At 45.5% G+C, this 20,057-nt stretch overlaps 2 protein-coding genes across 12 annotated transcripts in view; both read right to left on the bottom strand.

Moving 5' to 3' along the window:
* Positions 1-1,461: 1,461 nt before the first annotated feature.
* On the bottom strand, positions 1,462-14,104 carry KLHL35 (kelch like family member 35). 6 transcript variants are annotated; one of them, XM_009566418.2, is made up of 6 exons: positions 10,426-12,882; positions 8,380-8,564; positions 7,690-7,808; positions 7,024-7,212; positions 6,153-6,341; positions 1,462-4,821 (listed from the first exon to the last, which is right to left on the bottom strand). In XM_009566418.2, the coding sequence occupies exons 1-6, from the start codon at positions 11,511-11,513 to the stop codon at positions 4,633-4,635; spliced, it is 1,959 nt and encodes a 652-aa protein (XP_009564713.2). In that variant the 5' UTR covers positions 11,514-12,882; the 3' UTR covers positions 1,462-4,632. The 6 variants fall into 6 exon arrangements, with proteins under 6 accessions (XP_009564713.2, XP_053915595.1, XP_053915574.1 ...); XM_054059620.1 differs by lacking the exon at positions 1,462-4,821 and adding an exon at positions 13,886-14,104 and having other exon boundaries at positions 4,834-6,341; positions 10,426-11,320; XM_054059599.1 differs by lacking the exon at positions 1,462-4,821 and adding an exon at positions 13,886-14,104 and having other exon boundaries at positions 4,834-6,341; positions 10,426-11,316.
* Positions 14,105-14,111: 7 nt separating this feature from the next.
* GDPD5 (glycerophosphodiester phosphodiesterase domain containing 5) overlaps positions 14,112-20,057 on the bottom strand; it is a 170,249-nt gene continuing 164,303 nt past the window's right edge. For 3 of the 6 annotated variants that reach the window (XM_054059630.1, XM_009566417.2, XM_054059638.1), the window contains one exon: positions 14,114-18,934. In XM_054059630.1, the coding sequence (XP_053915605.1) occupies positions 18,819-18,934 (116 nt within the window). In that variant the 3' untranslated portion in view covers positions 14,114-18,818. Of the gene's footprint in view, positions 18,935-20,057 lie in introns of all 6 variants that reach the window. The other 3 variants (XM_054059656.1, XM_054059649.1, XM_054059671.1) reach the window with 2 other exon arrangements.

The raw sequence follows: 20,057 nt of genomic DNA, 5'->3' as shown, positions 1-20,057 counted from the left end.
GGCAAGTCAATGGCAGCATTAAAGGTGGTTTCTGTCTGGATTTTTGGAAGTCAGCAGCAGGCTTAGCCCAACCCCAGTCCATGGCAAAACAGTAGGGAGCTGTTGTCACTTCCTATGAGTAAGCCTTGAGTAAGCCATGCAAAAGCTTTGCCTGAATGCAGTTATCTTTTGCAGAGAGTATTGACTGGTGAGAAATGTTCCCAGAGGTGCCCACTGTGAAGCACTGAAGGCTGTCACCTCCTGCCAAAGCACACAGTAGTGGCCTCTCGATGACGCCACAGCAAACCAGAGCTGGAGGCAGATGGTCTCACTCCAGGCAGCAGCAGTCTCAAACTGTCTTCAGGACAAGTGCTACAGTTACTCCTTCATTTATCACAGTTTCCGAGAATGTGAGAGTTTGTGTAGAACTAAACCACCTCTTTTAAAAATGCATCTAGTCTTTCATAAATGACTTATAGTGTAGGACAGCACCTTCCTCCTAAAGAAAACCTATTCCACCTAAAAGTTTAGTGACTACTTCAAAGCAGTCATCAATGTCTCTCAAGTCCACCAAGAATGCCAGTCCCGGTGGGCTACTCGTCTTGCGTGAAGAGACACATCTAAGGCCAGGGGCTCTGAGCAATCCGATTTAGTTGAAGATATCCCTGCTTATGGCAGGGGCATTGGACTAGATTACCTTTAACGGTCCCTCCCAAACCAAACCATTCTGTGATCCTATGACTCACTTTTTAGAGGGCTGCCTTTTCTCTAGTGACTTTGGAGGAGGCTCCAGTTTCTATTGCTGAGAAGTACACTGAACATTCTAATGGGTGAACGTCAAAGTTTATGAACCTCAGCTCAGGTATATAAATCCTCATTTGCATTTACATGGCTTAATCGTCCCACAATTGAGTTTTGTCCAGGGAGCTGATGGACCCTGCAGTGTCTGTGAACGTGTTAATACTTGGGATGTCAACACTTGGTACCAAATGTGTCACCTCATAATCCTTACCCCACCCCTGGATAATTTTGATGGCTCTACTCTGCTCATCAGGATTCTCATATGCTCCAAGTGGATCTGTTCCCACAGTCTCATCTCCTCTGCAATGACAGCACTGACCCTGTGCAACCTTCTGTGTCATCTCTCTGCTCGCACATCCTAGAATCACATCTCTGCCAACAGTGTCACATTGGGAACTATTCCAGCTGCTTCTCCACTCCAGTCACCAAATCCCTCTCTAGACACTGCTCCACAGTCCTCTAACTCTACTTACTTATAATTCTTCTAGTTTGTGTGTCATGTTACCAGTCCCTGAAGATCTTGTTGTCTACACCCTCCATGTGATCTGTTAACAAAAAGCTTTTTCTTCCCTCTGGCTCCTATCCAAAATAGAAACATACCCAAAATAACACAACTGCTGAGACAAGCAGCAGAAAACCAAAAGGATGGCTTAAGTACTCCTTGGAAGTGATTGACAGTTGCTGTTTTGGAGTGCAAAAAAAAGTCATTTATTTTGTTTTTAAAAGCCTAAATACATAAAACTGAAACTACTGCACACGCTTTGCAGATGATCACTACTTTCTTCTACATCTTTTGTTATACAGAGCTCCCAAGACAAGTCTGCATATTACTGTCAACACAGCAAGGAGGTGCTTTACATGTGGTCTGAGAAAATTCTTCTCAGAAACTGTATTAAATTGTAGTGGCAGACCGTTTCATGCTTTGTATTCTTCTGTCACATCAAGGAAGAGCAAGAAGCTGCCAAAACAAATAATTCTTCGTTTTCTCTGGAAATACTCTTTTGATCATGCCAAAATATAAGTAAAATTTTCCCCAATCTTCAGCTGGGTTTGAATGGTACAAACACCTTCTTTACACTGACTTGGCCATAACCCCTTATAATAGTTAAAGATATTATTCCCTGCAGACAAAAAGCAATATGTTGAATTTCCTATTTGCTTAGACAGAGAAGTCAAGTATCCCAGACAAAAGCTGGGACTCCTCAAGGATGATGTTCCCAACACTCCTCTGATGTTCCCTGAATATATTTTTTTTTTAATACTATGAAGCAATATGCTCAAATGAAGTTCCTGCAGCCAAAACACTTGGGAATCAAGATGAATATTTATTTCTAAGTAAAACCAAGTTGAATTCCTTCCCTAACCCTCCCTTGCATGCCCACAGCTCACATCCCTTACAAAATACAAACACATTTCAGTGGTACAATGAATATCAGGACCAAGAACGAACAAATGTTTTAGTATCTATACCACAACTTCCACCACCACGTTAACACCTATGGCAACACACCACACATCAAAAGCACATGGGAAAGCTGAGGAGAATATCTTCTACCCTTTTGAGTGTGCTTAATTCCCAGGAGGCTTTAGGAATATCAGGAAAGACCATGGAAAGAGAAATTTTAAGTGCAACTGGACCTTTTCCTGTCAAGGGTATTGTGATGTCCAGAAAGATATATAATTATGCTATTTTGAAGAACACAAGCACAAAGATCTACTAACAGCCAAGCAAGGTATGTCTGAGTTCACAGCCCTGTTCTATATACCTTTGGCGAGGCAGAAATTTGGCATGAGGTCCATCCCTTTTAGAAGGTCACCATCCTCAAGTGAGCGACTTTGCTCCATGTATGCCCTCGCAAGCTCTGGGTGTGCTCATTCTCTTGAGACACCAGCAGTGTTTTCCCAAGTGTGGACTATGTGCTAATGAGACAGTCTGTGGAAAATTGAGAACCTCCTTGGTTGTATGAATCATGACACAAGGTGGAGATACTGAGTCCCAAGCCACACACTTTGAAGGGGTATCCATACCAAAGCAATGAATTCCTTAAGGCATGGAGGAAAAAAAAAAGAGGCAAAACTGAGTAGGAGCGACGGACTGTGGTTTGTAGTTCTCAGGAGATCAGGCTATAGGAGTACAAGGGTCTCTCTGGCCTTGAAGGCTATTGCAGCATGAGTTGACCTCCTCATAATTTCTTTTGTGACGATTTAACAAACCAAAGGAGACATGCCAGTTTCTCCTGAAATAACCATTCCCATTAAAGACACAGCTATGGATGCAATTTGATTGCTAATAAAATTGCTTTTTAGCAGGGTGAATTTCCTTTTTCTCTCTCCCTGGGAATAACCTATACCAACATCGAATCTCCTTTGTATTGCTTTAAAGGACACATTGTGCTGTTCATGATCTGATAAAAGGGCACATCTACGAGCACAAGCCTTAAGGAGAATTAGAGGCTGAGAACGTCCATATAAAATGGCCAACATAGGCCTGAGACTTTCCAGACATGACTATGAGGAGCATATGGTGTTTCACTCAGTGAAACACCTTGTCTTGTCTCTTGGGCAATGGAAGAGCATGCATTTCCTGTTTTACAGGTAAATCTGATATCATCATGAAGAAGTGAACTTCTCAGAGCTCACAGAAAACAGAAGTACTAAAGAGAACCAGAAAAAAACCACATGTATGGGGGAAGGAGGCAACAACAAGAAGTTTAAGATTACTAAAAGGCCCTGAAAGGGGGAGTATCTGAGCCAGTAGACATAGTCATTTCCTCTAGTTCAGGAAGAAGTCATCACTGGGGCAAGGAAAGGAAGGTGCAGAGAAAATAGCAGCCAGTCAGCAGCCTGCTGTAGAAGGGTGCACCCTGCAATGTACAAGTAATGGGAGTTTTTAAGACACCCCACTCTACTTTTGGCAGCAACTAAGTCCCTAACAACTTGAATGTTTACATGGACCCATCAGAACTTACCAGTTCCAGTATCATAGTATCACAGTATAGTTTGGGTTGGAAGGGACCTTAAAGATCATCTAGTTCCAACCCCCTGCCATGGGCAGGGACATCCCACTAGATCAGGCTGGCCAAGGCCCCATCCAACCTGGCCTTGAACACCTCCAGGGACAAGCACAGTGAGACAGCAGTACAACCACAAAACACGTATGAAAAGAGACAGTACACTCTGTCTTAGGGGAGTAGACCCTCATACAGCACATGCAGAATAGTCAGAACTTAAGAGTATTTAACCAGGCTTTTAGGGATCTAGTGGAGAAATTTCCTTGGAATATCAGTTTTGAAGTCTCAATCTCACCTCTCCACTGTAATGAGACTAGCTCATTGACATTAATGGCCATTTAGGTCACCAGCATGGTTTGACACAAGGTTCTACAGAGTTAAATGCAAAAATATCTGACAGCTTTAGCAAAAGAATTGTATCCTGTAACTATAATTGTTACTGCAACTGTCCTGGGCATCAGAAAGCAGCAAATACATGTCCTTGCAGGTCAGTGAACTTCTGTTGCCAACATAATGGAAATCTGTAGTCCACAGCCAGGAAAATCTAAGTGAAGGTCAAATATGGTAGTTTTGAGGGACGTAAGGACTCTGGAATCCTAATGTGACAAGGTCTGTAATGCAGTTTCCTTTCATCCTCTCACCTCATTCAGCAAAGCCATCGGCATCACTGGGCCAGGAAAAGCAAAACAGTGTCTGATCACCGGCTGGCTGAAGCACATCACCTTCAGTGGCTCATATTGCCCTTCCCCCCAATCAGGTGAGGTTTCTGTCCACACACTGAGTAGCCACCATCTAAAGAGGAGGCTCTGGGTGGGTGGTGGATGCAGGTGGAGCCCCATGGTCATCTGTTCATGCGCTGCAGGATGGTCACACAGCCATGATAACTGGTACAGCGCTGCATCGGCGGCTGCTGCTCCACGATTCCTGTTACTGGGTCAAAAGTGAAAGCTTTGTCCGTGCCTTCTCCATTCTCATCTCGGCCACCCAGGATATAAATCTTCCCTTCACACACCGTCAGGCCACAACTCTCCTGGAAAGCAGAAGGAAAGCCCAAGAACTGAGGAGCAAGAATTCAGCTTTAGGCAATGGGGCTGAGCGGGGAGTTGAGTCATTGCAATGGGCTCAACTCTCACTTGCCCAGTGGAACAGAGGGAAAGTAGGTAGGACAAGTGATGTCTGGCTCCTGGGGTGCTGCGATCTTACTGCTCAAATAAGAGTGTAGGCACTTGAAATACTTCAAGATGGTGATGGGACTGTTGCTGTTTCTGGCAGTCCCCCAGACACAGTGCAGACTCACAAGCACACCAAGAGCCCAGAGAGTCAGCGAGCACTGTGAGAAACACTCACAATTCGAACAGGTAAACAGAGACACGCATCTTGTGAAGCAGCATTATTTATTTATTTATTCGTGACTGCAATCACGGGAGCACTCCCTCCTGGCAAGAAGAAGAGTGCTCACCTTTGTTGAAAAATACATAGCTTTTTTATACTATTTCTTTCAAGGCAAGACCACCCTCTCCTCAAATTTACAACCTATCCCAAAGCTGTTACTGGGCTAACTTTTCCATTTTAGGTATCTTTCACCCAGTCTGTTGTTTAAGTACTTACATATCATAGCATATATTTTACTGCACCAGAAGGTGATATTTCTTTATATTATCTTATCAATTTCTTTCTCTGAACTGTCTGCTCAGCTATTTCTTAGTGATAAACAGCTTATGAAATCACGTTTTGCAAGAGGGTTGTAAGTTCAGTTCAGCAAGGCCCTCCCCACCTTGATGCTAAAAGTTCCATTTTGTAAAAACACAAGTAGCCTAACTCTCACAGCACTCTCCTGTGAAAGCCACTTATAAGGGTGCACTGACATAGATATTTGAATTCAGATCACGGCAAGCTGTGTCCCATCATCCCTCTTCACTGTGCCATGGCACATATTGCAGCATGGCTTCGAAGGGCAAAACTGTGATGACACTAAACCAAGATACCATCGGTTTGTGTTCAGTTCAGAGACCAGACTAGAGTCAGTATAACCCTCACTGTGAAACACCTAGTGTGGAGAACAGGGCCTCCACACCAATACGGTTTCACCCTACAGATCCACTCCCTTGGCACTAATAACTAGTGTAGACCCAGCCTTAGCAAGAGACCTCAGGCTGTGATGTGAGAGAGAGATCCTCCAATCAGTATGGACACTGGTGGCAGGTACATATGTTTGAGTTGCTCTGCAGAGCTTGTGTTCACATGCTCGAAGCCAAGCTCACAATGCATTTTCCTCGCTTTCAATCTCAGCAAAGCACAGATGGCTGCTATTCTAAAGACAGAGAGAAGGCTCGGGGCTTCTTTCCTAAACCTTGTCCTTACCAGAGGCCCAGGGAGGGTGGCCACTTCTTGCCAGCTATCTTTTCTTGGATTGTAGCTGAAGATTTTACTGAGGAGTCCACCTACAACGTAAATGATATTGTCCAGGCAGACGGCACTGATGCATCTCTGGTAAAAAGGAGTGGGAGACAAGAGCGTCCACTTGTTGTTCTCTGGATCATAACACTGGACCTGGGAGGAAAAATATAGCTATGGGAACATGGATTTGCCAGACCTCCCTACTTGAACGGAGCTGCTATTCACTAAAAATAAAAGTGTACGGGGAGAGAAACACTAAAGGGAGCTTCAACATCCACAGACCAGTGCAATGAGCAAAGGGATGATGTGTTCTAGCATTCCCTCATGCATTCAAGTCTCTCAGACAAGCTACAAGTCCCCAGGGTGGCTATGGCTATCCTTGACTCAGCAAATGACTAAGTGCTCAGAGTAGTTGAGAAGCATTGACTGCTCTTCTTGCAGCTCTGGAGACCATAAGCATTATGTCTCGCTGGCAGAGGTCTCCTCCAGGCAGTTACTACTGTTGCTGCTTATCTGAAGTGAATAACCACAGCGTCAGAGGATTGTTCCTGTGGTGCCTCAGGACTCAGCAGGCTTCAGAGCAGAACAGGCTCTACTGAAAGTATGTCTAATATATTGTAAACTCTTGATATCTTCTTCTTCTTCCCTCTCTGATACCTAAGTCTCGCTGGCTTACATTTAAATGCATGACTTACCATCTCATTATAAGGGACTCTCCATTAGCCTTCAAAGAAAAAGGGTCCTTGTAGTTTAAGGACAACCCCATTTCCCCTCCAGGTTCCCTGGCAAACCTTTGTTTTTAGGTTTCTGTCCATTCTTGATGTCCTAGCAATACCTTGTCAGTGTTAGCGGTGTCATCCACAGCACCACCCATCACATAGAGCTTGTTCAGGCAGGACACCACAGCTGCTGAGCTCACAGCTTGAGGCAGTGGAGCCAAGGTTGACCAGCTGTTGGAGAAGGTGTCATAGCACTCCACACTAGAGAGGCGGTAAAAACCATCAAAGCCTCCTACGGCATAGATCTGTCAAATAACAAGCATAGCAAGGCAATTAGAAACTCCTGAATCCACCTAATGGGCTGTGCAGTCACAGCGTACAGGAGGGGAGGCTGGGACTTGGCCAAAAAGACAGACATCAAGTCACAGCAAAACCCTGGGGTTGGACTAGATGACCTTTAAAAAGTGCCTTGTAAGCCAAACCATTCTATGAGTCTATGAAACACCCCACACTGTGTAGATTTCACCCAAATACTTAACACAGCTGCCTGCAGAAGTTTTGCACCATCCCATGATACATATAATTGTTATAACTTCCTTTGTGTCTACTTCAGATGACAATACACCCAACAGAAACAATGATGTCCTGGTTATGTCCTAGTTGTTCTCCCATCAAAACCATCTCTAAATGACCGAGAAGGGAAAAACACACATTGTAATGGGCAGCAGAAGTAGGGGACAGAGCTCCACATGGCTTCTTCCAAAATTCAGGCCCTTGCTTACCTTGCCCTGAAGTGTTGCCATTTTGTGCCTCCATCGGCCTTTCTGCAGACAAGCAACCTTGATCCAGACATTCAGCTGGGAGCTCAGCATCCAAACATCATTGCTGCTGATGTGTCCTCCTGAAAAACAGAGGATGGAGGATGGTGCCATCCCAAGGACAGCTCCAACATCTCACTACACCACAATAGTGCATAGTTCCTCCATGCAATAGAAGAACTTAGGCCAGAATACATTTACTGGGTTATAACCATGTAAACTCAGCTTCCTACGGTAGATACCATACGGACTTTGAGGCATTTGTAATAGTGCTCCATGTCTTACGTAGAACTCATCTGACAGGCACTATATTTTAAGTGAGGGACAGGCAGGAGACTCTGATGCTTTAGGAAACTGTCTGACAACATGCTCCCAAACCAGCTCAATTCCACAGCTGAACACTTTTGACAGATGCCCAAAAAAAGAAACAGTTTTTTTAATACTGCCATCCTCCTCTTCAAGGGTGACATTGTTCCTTGGGCCAGCAAAATCCAAATCACCCAAGGATAAACTTCACCAAGAAGTGAAGTTTGCTCCGAAGCTGGGCTACATGTGAATGAGTCCTAGTGAATAGACCTAAAGAGTGATCATCAAAGCAGAGGTCATGCTGTTCTTGGCAAACAGAAAGGGACTATCTGGTCCAGGGTATCTCACCTGATATGTACACATCGTTCTTCAGCGTGCAGGTAGCAAACTCTGACTTGGTGTAGCCAGGCATGCTGGAGAGGGCTGTCCACTGCCTGCTTTTCGGGTGGTAGAGGTCTGTAAAGGGCAGCTTCAGAAGGCCTTTCTTATCACAGCCTCCAATGATGATGATGACTTCTGCCAGCTCCATGAACCTAGACCATGAAAGTCATGGGTAAGTCCTTGGGCCAGACTATTCCTTTCCATTGCCCCTCCCCATCCTACATCTAGGACATTGACAGCACAGTCCAATGGATAAAGCAGGATCCATTCCCACCTCATCTACTGATTTTTTAATCAAATAATTTCACCCTTGCACCTTCCCTTTTATCTGCACATTCATATCAAAGGTACCTCCCAGACTGGGTGGGAAGGGGTCCAAACTGCACAGGGAAAGAAGATGGGAATGACCTTTAAAAGCCGTTCATGAGATTACTTGCTACCACTCACCCTCCCCCTTCCAGCACAATTAAACCTAATCCTTAAGGCACAGCCATGAGCATGGAAAGCCTTTCCTGGCAGACCGCCTGCAGCAAGCTCTCTGTCTGGAGAAGGACGTGTTTCCAGGAAAACTCTCTCTCTCCAGCCCTAACAGCAGCGAGCAGACAAGACAGACGGCAGGGGAAGGAAAATCCTGCCAAGTAGTAGGTGGCAAAAGAGGAAAGGCTGTGCAGGAGGGGAGGGGAGAGGAAGGAGGAGAGTGAAAGAGGATTTGAAAGACTTTGTCCAATCCCCAGCTCTGCCATGGTTCGTGCAGTCTGACACAATGCACTTAAGACCAAAGCTGTAAAAGGAGGGAAGTAAAATGTGGATGCTTCAGGGTGGGATTTACCCCCAGAGAATTTTAGCTGCCTGCATCCTCGAGGAGCTCAAAACAGAATCTGTTTATCAAGCAGTTCTGTATATAATGGACCATTGTGGTATTCAGCACAGAGAATATGTGTCAAATCATTTCTTCTACCTGACAAAAACACAGTGTAAGTGTCAGGCTGGGACTTCAGAGATGCACTAGGGCAACCTCTGTCTTTCTGTCCAGGATGTTGTTCTGGGCAGCCAGAAAACCTGTGCCCCTTGGGCCAAAGATCAGGAGAGCACAAAAACCTGGCCATGCAGTCCTGTGGTCCTGAGTGTCCTCTGGAAAAGGTCACAGAGTCTTGCAAATGACTCAATTTGATATGGCAACCCACCCCAGAGCAGAGGCATCCGTCAACACTCTTACCAAGCACACCCTAAGGGACCTGTGGGGCCCTGAAGAAACAGAGACTTAAAACATGGCAGGTAAAATCCCAACTTCACAGTCACAAAAAGGTGCAGATTTCTGCACACACCCAGACCTAGAAATCACTTTTTCTTCGCTTCCTCTACCTTACACTAGTAGCTGCCTGGGCCAGCATCTTCCTCTTTTTGCTGTTTATCAATAAATCAATGGAAAATAAAAAAGAAGGGGAAAAAAAAAAGCGTGGGGATACCTAGGTAGCCACCTGGACATTAACAGCTTTTTTTTTTTTCCTGGACGTTAGTTTCTGACCCTGCAGTGATGCCTTTGATTTAGGCACCACACTGATGGCAAAGGCTGAGATGGGTCCAACACTGCCTGCTAACAGACAGCTCAGAAAAGGTAAGAAAGAGACCAATAGAGGTGAAATGAGAGCATATTAGAGGCAGAGCTGGGAATGGAAAACAGGTATCAACCTGGTGGTAAAACCAGACAGAAACAAAGAGTTACAAACACTTCTTCCTGCCCACAGTCTGGACACATATGTGGAAAGCATTACCGCACACCCAGAGCACTTCTTTCCAACAGAAAAAAGAAAAGTATCACATGCATTAGTATAAATTTCACAGGAATCCTTTAAGTCAGGCTAACATCTCCAACGTCTTTATTTTGGAAACAGGGAGGCACAAAGAGAAGCAAGGAGGGGAGGGAAGAAGAACAACCAAAACCAACCAAAGAACTCCCCTCAAACTTTAAGATCCATCAACTTAGGCCATGGAGGTCTAGATGCTGTGTTTTACCTTCTGGGCCTTGATCGCAAAGAGCTGATTTCGTTCCCGAGGATATAGTACTTGCGAGCTTCATGCAGCAGAGGAACACACTCCTTTGAGTCCTGGATGAGTCCATCTGTTTCCACCTTCTCCAGGAAGTAGGTAGGGTCAAGCAGAGGCAGGCGCACGTGCTCAAGAAGGTCCTTCAAGGCTCCCTTCCTAGCAGGTATGTCATGCCGTACCCAGCGCATGACAGCTTCAAAGACCACTTCCTCTTTGGGGACATCCAGCTGCTCATCAGACAGATATTCAACCAGCTCCTTCACACCCATTTCCAGGAACTCTTCATGACATGACACCTCCACAAAACACTCCAGCATGAACCTCTTGCTCTTTTCTGTCAAGGATGCAATGGAGAATGAATCGGCAAACTTCATGATGCCCAAACAATTGCATGGGTGAAGCTGGCCTTCAAGGAAGGTGATACAAGCATCTCTGAGCTTGGAGATCTGCAGCAAGTCAGACAGTTCCAAGATTCCTTCAACGTTGTCCTCCTGAATAATGATGTTCCCCCCATACATATAATCAAGAAGGAGAGACATAGTGGAAGCAGATATCTTTTGAATATTAATGATATCCTGGTGGCTTTCCTTGAGATTACCACCAAACATGGCCTGAAAATACTTGCTGTTGGCTGACAAAGTGGCACGATGACAGGGGAATTCTTGTCCATCAATTAATAGCACCACATCTGTAAAGATACCACTCTGCCGGTAGGTGTTCAGTGTCTGGAGGATTTGCTCAGCATGGCAGGACCCACTACAGAGCTTCATGTGCAGCTTTTCTTTGCTTGGGTCCCTTGTCACATTCTCCAGGCTGCTTGTCCTGAAACTGGATTCTTCTTTCATCATTCTATGCATCCTGGCTGGGAAGCAGTGAAGGAGACAAGAGGACAATACAGTATTGAGAGGGGTGTCTGAAAAGCAAAGGACCACCGTAGCACTGAAATGGTGACAAGAATTTACTATCTCTGACAATGGTGAGTGAATCAAAGACCCCAAACCCTCAACTACTACCTCAACTGTCTTAGACACACTAAAAGGTTGGCATTGCCCCATTTCCTCCACTTCTTCCTAAGCACCAGCCCTGACCCATCACTGTTGCATGGACACAGACACTGGGGTGGGGGGTGGGGGGGGAAGTGAGGAGAGGACTGAACCTGCATCTCCCTCCCTGCACATGTCCAGCTGCCCTCATCAGCTGGAGGTTAAATAAAAGGGGCACAGCAATGCCACAACCTGTGTTTTAAAGGTATGGCAGAGCGTGAGCACCTCCACTTAAGCCAGGGTGCAAGTGAGGGCTATTAGCAGACCACTCCTAATCACAGCTCCTACCACAGCCACACGGGCTTTAGATCACTTTTCTAAGGCTTTGTAACAGCAAAGCCCATTTGATGGGGACTCAGACTCTGCTTTTAAAGATCCCCTCGGTCAGGCTCTGGACCATCTCACCACAAGCCTCTGCCAGAAGCACAAGTCCCCACTGGGTAACGAGTTATCAGTTACCAGTGGCTTTGTGGCATTCACTATACTCCCCTGCAGGAAGGCAGGCAGCACATCCCTTGAGGAGGATTACCTTGAATTTCTCATGAGTCAAGAATCCCTGTCTTAGCTCTAGTCCTTCATCTCTTTTCCTACAGCTGCATTCTCCTGGACAGCCATCACATCTGACCACAGACCCCGGAGGTGCTCAGATTCTCCCATGCTCCAGAGGACACCTCCTGGCTGCATCTGCACCAGGGTAGCTGTCTATAGGACAATCAAATCTAGTTCCGAGGATTCTCACTCCAAGAAAGTGTCACTGTGTCCTTCGTGCCTTCAGAATCCCAGCAGTAGGGAAACCACCTCTGTCTGTGCCACAGGGCGTTGCAGAGACCTGAAGAGCAGCAAAGTGGCATGACAAGCTCTGAATAAATATCTTGAGAAATCCAGTGAGAGTAGGTGAAGGCTCTGAACTATACAAACACCACTGTCAGGTGCTCAGGGCTGTGTTTGTTAAAAGTGATTTAAAGAAGTTACAACAAAGGCAGGTCTCTAGGGACATCTTTCCAAAGAGCACTGCAGACTTCCACATTTCACTGGCACACGGCTCCAGACAAGAAAGAAAAACACATCTATATCCCCATTTCTCTCCCTGATCCACTCACGTTCCCAAGCAATCAGGGTCACTCACACACAGCTCATTGTCTGGAAGAAACAGCTCATGCTGACCTCCTTACAAAGAGACAACCCCCTCCGTCCTGAGTTAATCCAAATGCCCTTCCCCAGCTCACATCCCTCCTGTCTACCCATGAGACAAACGATGCCAACTTCAAAGAAAGAGTGGGTTTGCCCCATTGTCCTCACCCATGCACACTCCTCTCTGGATCACCCTCTCCATCCAAGTACCACTCAGCATCAAATGCTGCTTTTTTTTTTTTTTTTTTTTTTTTTGCAAGCCTCCCCAGCTGCTAGTGCAAGAAGTCCAACATTACCTGGCCTACAGGTTGTGTTCTCCAGGTGGGACCTAGGGAAGATTCAATTGCCCTCTCGGAGAGCTCCCATCCACGTTGGGGTTCTGCATGGACACTGTATGCTCAGCCCTTCTGCAGCAACGCTTGGGGAAGCACAAAAGCAGCCCCTTTATCCTCACTGCCAGAGAGGTGGGGGAAGAAATCTGCTTTTGTTTCTCCTGAATGACATGCCAGAGAGCTACAGGGCATTAGCCATGCAGCTGTCAGTAATAGCCAGCCAGGGAGGAGCCAGGACCCAGGGAAAACCCATCGCAGCTCAGGGAAAATATATCACATCAAGGCAGCTTAAGGGGGCCAAGCCATCTGGAGAGCAAACTGAGGTCCAGGTGGAATGATTCATTTGATAGAAACTCCGCCTCACTAGAAACCACACTAAAGCCGATAAATAAAATACAGCTCTGTGAGCAAAACGATGCCTGGAGCAGGAATGGACTAGGTTAGGGAGTAGCTGCAGTCCCCCTCATTAACGTGTGATAATTAGGTAATTAGGTCCTTGAGGATGATGAGGACAGAAGGGAAGGTTTGCCCCATGTGGCTTTCTGCATCCTCCTCTCTAACTCAATCCCAGTTGTTCACTGAATTTTTAAATGCAAGGATCAAAGCAGCCTGGGGGAGGAAGCTCCATGAAATAACCCTTGTGCTGAAGATTCTCAAACCCCCTAATGTGACACAGCCAGCCTTCCCCCCCTTGATGGCATCGCTTTGAACTTGTATTATTTCATGCTAAACAGAAGAAAAGTATTAATAATAACTAACACCTGCATGTTGGCATCGCAGTGAAATTGCTTTTCTGCAGGGCACCACTGCTGCGTTTGCTGGCTGGCTACTTTCTGCTCCTCTCCCATTGCTGGGATGCAGGGCACAAGCTGAAATCCTGACTTTTTCATAGGGTCAATTTCACATAGGGTCAATACTCACGTTGAGCTTGAAACCTGGTCAGGAGGCTCCAGCCAAGAAGAGTTTGATTGTCTGAAGAGTCCAGGAGAAGGGGAACCAGCCTTCATGCTGCTGGTGCTGCTCACATCATGGCTAGATCCTTTACAATGAGTTTGAACTTTGAAAGCCTCTAGCCACTGCATCATACTGAGGCTTTAGCAGAGATACGAGATCATTCTTATGGCAAACATTTGGAGGGCATGGTCACATCAGCATCACCTCTCAGATCCCAGGACTATGAATTTACTAATGAATTGAAAGGGCTGGAAGGGTTTCCCAGATACTATGAGAACTATCCCAGCTGCACGACTAAGCTCTTATATAAGGGCAGTTTTAAAGAGGAAGAAAAAGAGTTAAATAGTGCAACATTGCCTGTCCCAAGCCACTCAGGCTTAGAGCCAGAAACCAATCCTTAGCTCTTTTATTTGAACAACAGACAGCCTACATGACTCTCGCGTCTCTCCTTTCAAGCTTTCAATATCTTCCCCCAGGGTACAGCAATAACAGCGCCCTGTTAAAGATTATTCAATGTTATAGATATTAGGAGCTCTACCCCTCCCCCTACGGGCATTTTTATATTTCACACTCAAATAGTATTCTCAGAACCAGTCAAATTCATGTCACAGTACACATTACCCATCATCAACCGGTGAGAAAGCATTGTATTTACTTTAATCCCTTTAAACTATATGTTAAATGCACCCACGCAGAGGCTGGAGAAAACAGCTGTTAACAAAGAACAATCCCACACTGACCCAGATGAGATGCCCTTCTCACCCAAAGCATTCTGTCTGCAGCTGGAAGCAGATCCTAGGGTAAAGAATGGAAAAATAGAGCAAGCACCAAGCAAGCCTTTCATTTAATATAAACATTTAGCAAAGAACTGCTCAGGGACTTCCCAAGCTGTATCTTCCATCCAGGCTCATGAGTTTAATAAGTGCTAATGGACATATGAGCCACTTACTCCTCTTCAAACTTGCTTATGGCTTTTGGTCTTCACAGCACTCTGGGGCAATGACTTTGTATGTTAAAAATAAATGCCCTCCCATTTGTTTGGTTTAAAAATGCTGCCTGATCAATTCTGTGGGCACATCATTGTCCCTGAGTGGCCACAAACACCAAAAAAAATTCCAGAGTTACTATTCAAGACTCAGGTCTGCACAGTTGCCTCCTCTCTGTATGACTGCTTTTCAGCTACTGTCTTGTAAAACCCACATAGGGGAGAACTGTAGAATCACAGAACAGTTGGGATTGGAAGAGACCTTTAAAAGTCATCTACTCCATGCCATGAGCAAGGACATCTTCAACTAGAGTAGGTTGCCCACAGCCCAGTCCAACCTGACCTTGAATATTTCCAGGGATAGGGCATCTACCACCTCTCTGGGCAACCTGTACCAGCGTTTCACCACCCTCATCGTAACACATTTCTTCCTTATATCTAGTTTGAATCCACTGTCTTTTATATTAAAACCATTACCCCCTGTCCTGTTGCCACAGGTCTATTGAAAAGCCTGTCCCCATCTTCTTTATAAACCATCTTTTAAGTACTGAAAGGCCACAATAAGGTCTCCCCAGAGCTCCTCTTCTCCAGGCTGAACAACCCCAACTCTCAGCCTTTCTTCACAGGGGAGGTGTTCCAGCCCTCCAACCACTTTTGTAGCTTCCTCTGGACCCACTCCAACAGGCCCATACTTATCCTGTGCTCAGGGCTCCAAGGCTGGACACAATACTCCAGGCAAGGTCTCTCCAGAGTGGAGTAGAGGTGCAGAATCACCTCTCAGCCTGCTGGCCCTGCTTCTTTTGATGCAGCCCAGGATACGGTTGGCCACCTGGGCTGTGAGCGCACCTTGCCAGCTTATGCTCACTTTCCATCCACCGGTACCCCCAAGTCTTTCCCTTCCTCACACAGCCCATATTTATAGAGGTTGCCCCAACCCAGATGCACAACCTTGCACTTGGCCTTGTTGAACCTCATGAGGTTCACGTGGGCCTACTTACTACTAAAACCTGTCCAGGTCCCTCAAGCATGTCAACCACACCACTCAGCCTGGAGTCATCAAGAGGAGATGTAATACAACTATACCAACCTCAAGAAGGACAGCTCTACACATCTCCCTCTGGTCAGACCTTTAGCTTCCTCATGAAGCAAGAAAAAGCAGGAACACAGGGAGAAAATCAAAGCATCCTCATTATGCAAGCAATCCCAGAACACACGACGTCACAGACTGGCAGGGGAATACCGACAATTTATTTCACAGAGCATCGCAGAGTTTATTTTGGTCTAGGTCTATCTTCATCAAAAAAGTATCATCCTTTAAAAAAAGAAAAGTAAATACTCAGGATGATAATGATAACCATCAGTGCATTACGCATAAAGTTTGGGTCTCATCATTAAAAAAAAGAAAAAAGTGAACTGTGAAAACAACTTTTTGTTGGATTGCTTTCAACATTCTAAGCTTTTAAGCACTTGACCTTTCAATAAAGCCATCTCCAAGGATAAAAACAGAACATGCAGGTGATTATCAACAGATGCTGAGATTTAAACATCTCTCACTTGGCAATGACAATCCACTAGGAATGTTTCTATACAGCACCACATTAAAGAGAGAAGCGACTTTGTTCTCAAAAGCTTTCAAATCCACTGAAATCTTGCAATTCTGCAGAAAAAATATCACACCATTTCACAGACTTGAGAGAGTACCATAAACAAAGACAGTATTTGGGGAAGGGAAGAGAGCATGGACTGGGGTCGTATTCCACCTACATTCTTAAAAACCCAGGGTAGATGCAAAGGAATTAAAGTCTTGATTTGCATCCAATTGTGTGCTTATTAAAGCATCACAATTCATATTTTCATTATCAATAGGGGTAATTCTCTTCGACACAGCTAAGTTGGCCGCTTTTGCCCCCAGTTCTTATACACTAAGTCCAAGACCTTAGGTTTCAAAACATTACTGGAAAATGTATTTAAACATTAATGTTTCAAAACATTACTTAAAAAAAGCTAGAGCAGTTCAGTGCTGCCAAGACAAGAAGAAACTATTCAAGGAAGTTTTTATCATGGCTTATTTCTGGCCTTTCCAAGTCTGCTTTGGGTGTCAAATTTGATGCACGTCAGCATCCCTCAGGTCATTCTCCTGTCTGCAAGGTGCCTTCTCACAGTTGTTTGTGAGCTCTATAACCCAGCTTGGCCAATGCCCAAAGACTCAGCATTAGCTCCCGTTCGTCCAGGAAACAACTTTGATGGTCCCATCATTGCTTTCAAGCCAGTGCACACCAAGCTTCAAAAGAAGCTTGCGCTCCATGGGATTTTTCACATTGCACATTGTGTCAACCAAGGTCCAGCAAGAAAGGGAGCAACCTAATATCAGAAGGCCACAGGGACTGAGCCAAGACCCATTCACAGCTCCAGCAGCCTTCCAGCTGGCTTCAGCTGCCTTGGGAACTGGCTCCATGTGAACAGCAAAGTGATCCAAAACTAGGCTCTTCTCCATGAGGCCTTGAAGGTCAAGAGCAGAGAGCTGAAACTATCCTTGGGCTGACTGAGAGCCACTTCAAGGAGGGGATAAATGCAACAGTCATCTACTTTGTTTCTGGGTTTGCTTTTTTTTTTTTTTTTTAACCACTAGTCTAGGATTTTGGTTTAAAGCATTGGAAACATTGCATTGGAAACAGGCTGATGAGAGCTCTTGCCTTCATAAGCCTGTCAGCATCTGCTGCAAGGCTGTCACTTCTTTGGAGGACAGGAACACACAGCTTTAAAGATCCTGCTTTTAAAGCAAGGAGAAAAGGTCTCCTTGCAGGAATAAATTACATTCTGGGGCTGCTCCACCTTCCCAACCATTTACAACTCCTTCATCCATGGGCATCTTCCTTGGCCCAGAGAAGAGGAACGCTCACGCTATACCACTACCTCCTCTTCCTATATGGGTGCAAGGATAAAGAAGCAAAGGAGAAACTGCAAATGCCACTTGCAGCAGCAGGCACTTTAGCCAGATCTGAGTGGTGATGGTACCTATGGCATTGCTTTTTGCAAGCCACCTGAGCTCCTGAAAGAGCCCAATTCAGGGAGAAAATAGAAAGAAATAAAAAGGGGGAAAAAAATATCAAAAATCAAAACATTGGTGCCAACAGAGGCCAATCCACAGCCAACACTCAGAATTTGCCTTCAAGACTGCAGAAAGACATTTTGAGACGGCCATTCCCCTCAAAGTCTCCAGGCTTTGGGGAAGGAGGACAGGACAGGGAGAAGGTGCCCAAGTGACTGAGCCAGTGCAGTCTTTCCCTGGCTTTGAACGCCAGCCGGGAAGAGCAGTGCTACCTCCTCTCACAGGAAAGCTTCTCTCCTCCAAACAGCCTCCTGTTGCATTAGAGCTAAAACTTCATTGCCCAGGAAAGGGGGAAAGGGGAAAGAAATAAAAAAACACCCAAAACATAACAAAACTAACACTTCACAAGAACATCACAACATACGGAGTTCAGCTACACAGTCGCTGCACCAAGGGAAGGAGGGGAGGAGGGCAAGGGGAAGAACGGGGAGACACATCCAATGTGGTTTTCCCAGAACCCTGCAAGGGGACTCAGGCTGTCACATCAAGATTCAAATAACTCCAGTCATAAGGACACGGATTTAATGAACACAGTATTTCCACTCATGCCCTGGAAAAATTACACTCGGGGGGGGGAAAAAAAAAAAAAAAAGAACAAAAAAATCAGGTTTTCTACATATTTACAAAAATAGGCCCCCCAACCTCACAACCAGGGAGGTGAAGTAGCCAGTAATGGGGTGTGGGAAGGGGTCTCTGCCCAGCCAGCAGTTCCTTAAAGGTTCCCATCCCGCAGCAAGCAGGAGAGCACGGCTCTCACTGCTGGAGCGAACACAAGGGCAGCCACGTGCCAGAGCTGGACTGGAGCCTCAGTTCATCCGCAGCTTGGTGTCCCGATGATCCGTGGGGGTGACCATCTCATTGGCATAGCCATTCTCGGAGCAAAGAGACAACTCATCCGTGGTCTCAACGCCATTGTTGATCTCTGGGAAGGGTAGAGAAGGAGGTTGAACATTATCACAAGGGTGCAGATCCCAGGAGACCCCTGTGAATGCAGAAACTAAGGCACTGAGCAGCCATGCAATTCAACCACACTGGATCCACCTGATCCTACAGAGATTTCACCCTGGCTTTAGTAACACTGCACCCATTTAAAACCAGTTTTGAACAGGATCTGCCTCCAAATAAGAGCTCATCTCTAAATTTCAGACCTTGGGAACCCTCAGAGGCAAAGCTGGACCTCAATACATGTGACGCTATGCCACAGGCTAAATTCACCCCCCGTGGGAAAAGGGTGCAAAATACTTGAACTTCACCTCTACCCAAATGGCCATTCTGCGAAAAAGGTAGACTCTTGTAGTCATTGGTTTCACTCGGAAAAAATGTGTAACCACCGCCATCTTAATTGTAAACACTCACTCTAAGCAAGAGCATTTGTTTCAGTGGCACAAAATTTTAATATGTATCCCCTACCTCTAAGGATATCTTACGTCTAGCACATGTTGGGCAGGTTTAATTCTGCTGTGACCAAATGCTTTCCCCTTCTGGGCTCCTTGGACGTACACCCAATCTTTACCATTTCTGGAAGGCAGAATCGGGCCTGCATTTCATACAATAAGCTCTTTGAAACAAGAGTTGTCTAGCTAAGTATGTGCCCAGCACAATGAACCCCGATCCCTGCTGGAGGTCTCTAGTCCCTAAATACAAAGAAAGCTTGTTATAAAGTTCAAGGAAGGATTATATTCACATTCCTTGAAATGTGAGTTTTCCAGCTTCATGCACCAACTTTAATCTTTTAAAACTAAATGTTTCCTCCTTCGTACGCATTTCTGAGATCTTTTTTAGAGGTAGGGCGAGATGGACACATTGCCAGCATGTTCCAGTCAGCACAAATAAACACTGGGAGTAGCACAAGGACACTGGGAGTCTCTCAACCTTTAGTTCCACTGAATTCCAGGTCTACCCCAAACTCATCACCACCGTTTGTGGTGACCTATACCACTGTTTTAATGGATTTTATAGCTTTTGACACATTGATAACAATCAAGAGGCAGAAGATGTAGGGCAGTATAACGCAGCTGCATGGCATAACTTGCAAAGTTAAATGC

Source organism: Cuculus canorus, chromosome 1 (genome assembly GCF_017976375.1).
Source record: "Cuculus canorus isolate bCucCan1 chromosome 1, bCucCan1.pri, whole genome shotgun sequence".
Lineage (NCBI taxonomy): Eukaryota > Metazoa > Chordata > Aves > Cuculiformes > Cuculidae > Cuculus > Cuculus canorus.
Note: the sequence above shows the minus strand (reverse complement) of the source record. Positions and strands in the feature narration are given on the sequence as shown.

Bases quoted from the DNA above. Each gene is read 5' to 3' on its own strand.
- KLHL35 (XM_054059583.1), bottom strand. From the start codon at position 11,513: ATGGGGCAATGCCAACCTTTTAGTGTGTCTAAGACAGTTGAGGTAGTA. The intron at 8,565-10,425 runs GTAAAACACAGC...TTCATGGTCTAG, and splicing joins TTGCGATCAAGGCCCAGAAG to GTTCATGGAGCTGGCAGAAG. The intron at 7,809-8,379 runs GTGAGATACCCT...TCTGTTTTTCAG, and splicing joins GAACGATGTGTACATATCAG to GAGGACACATCAGCAGCAAT.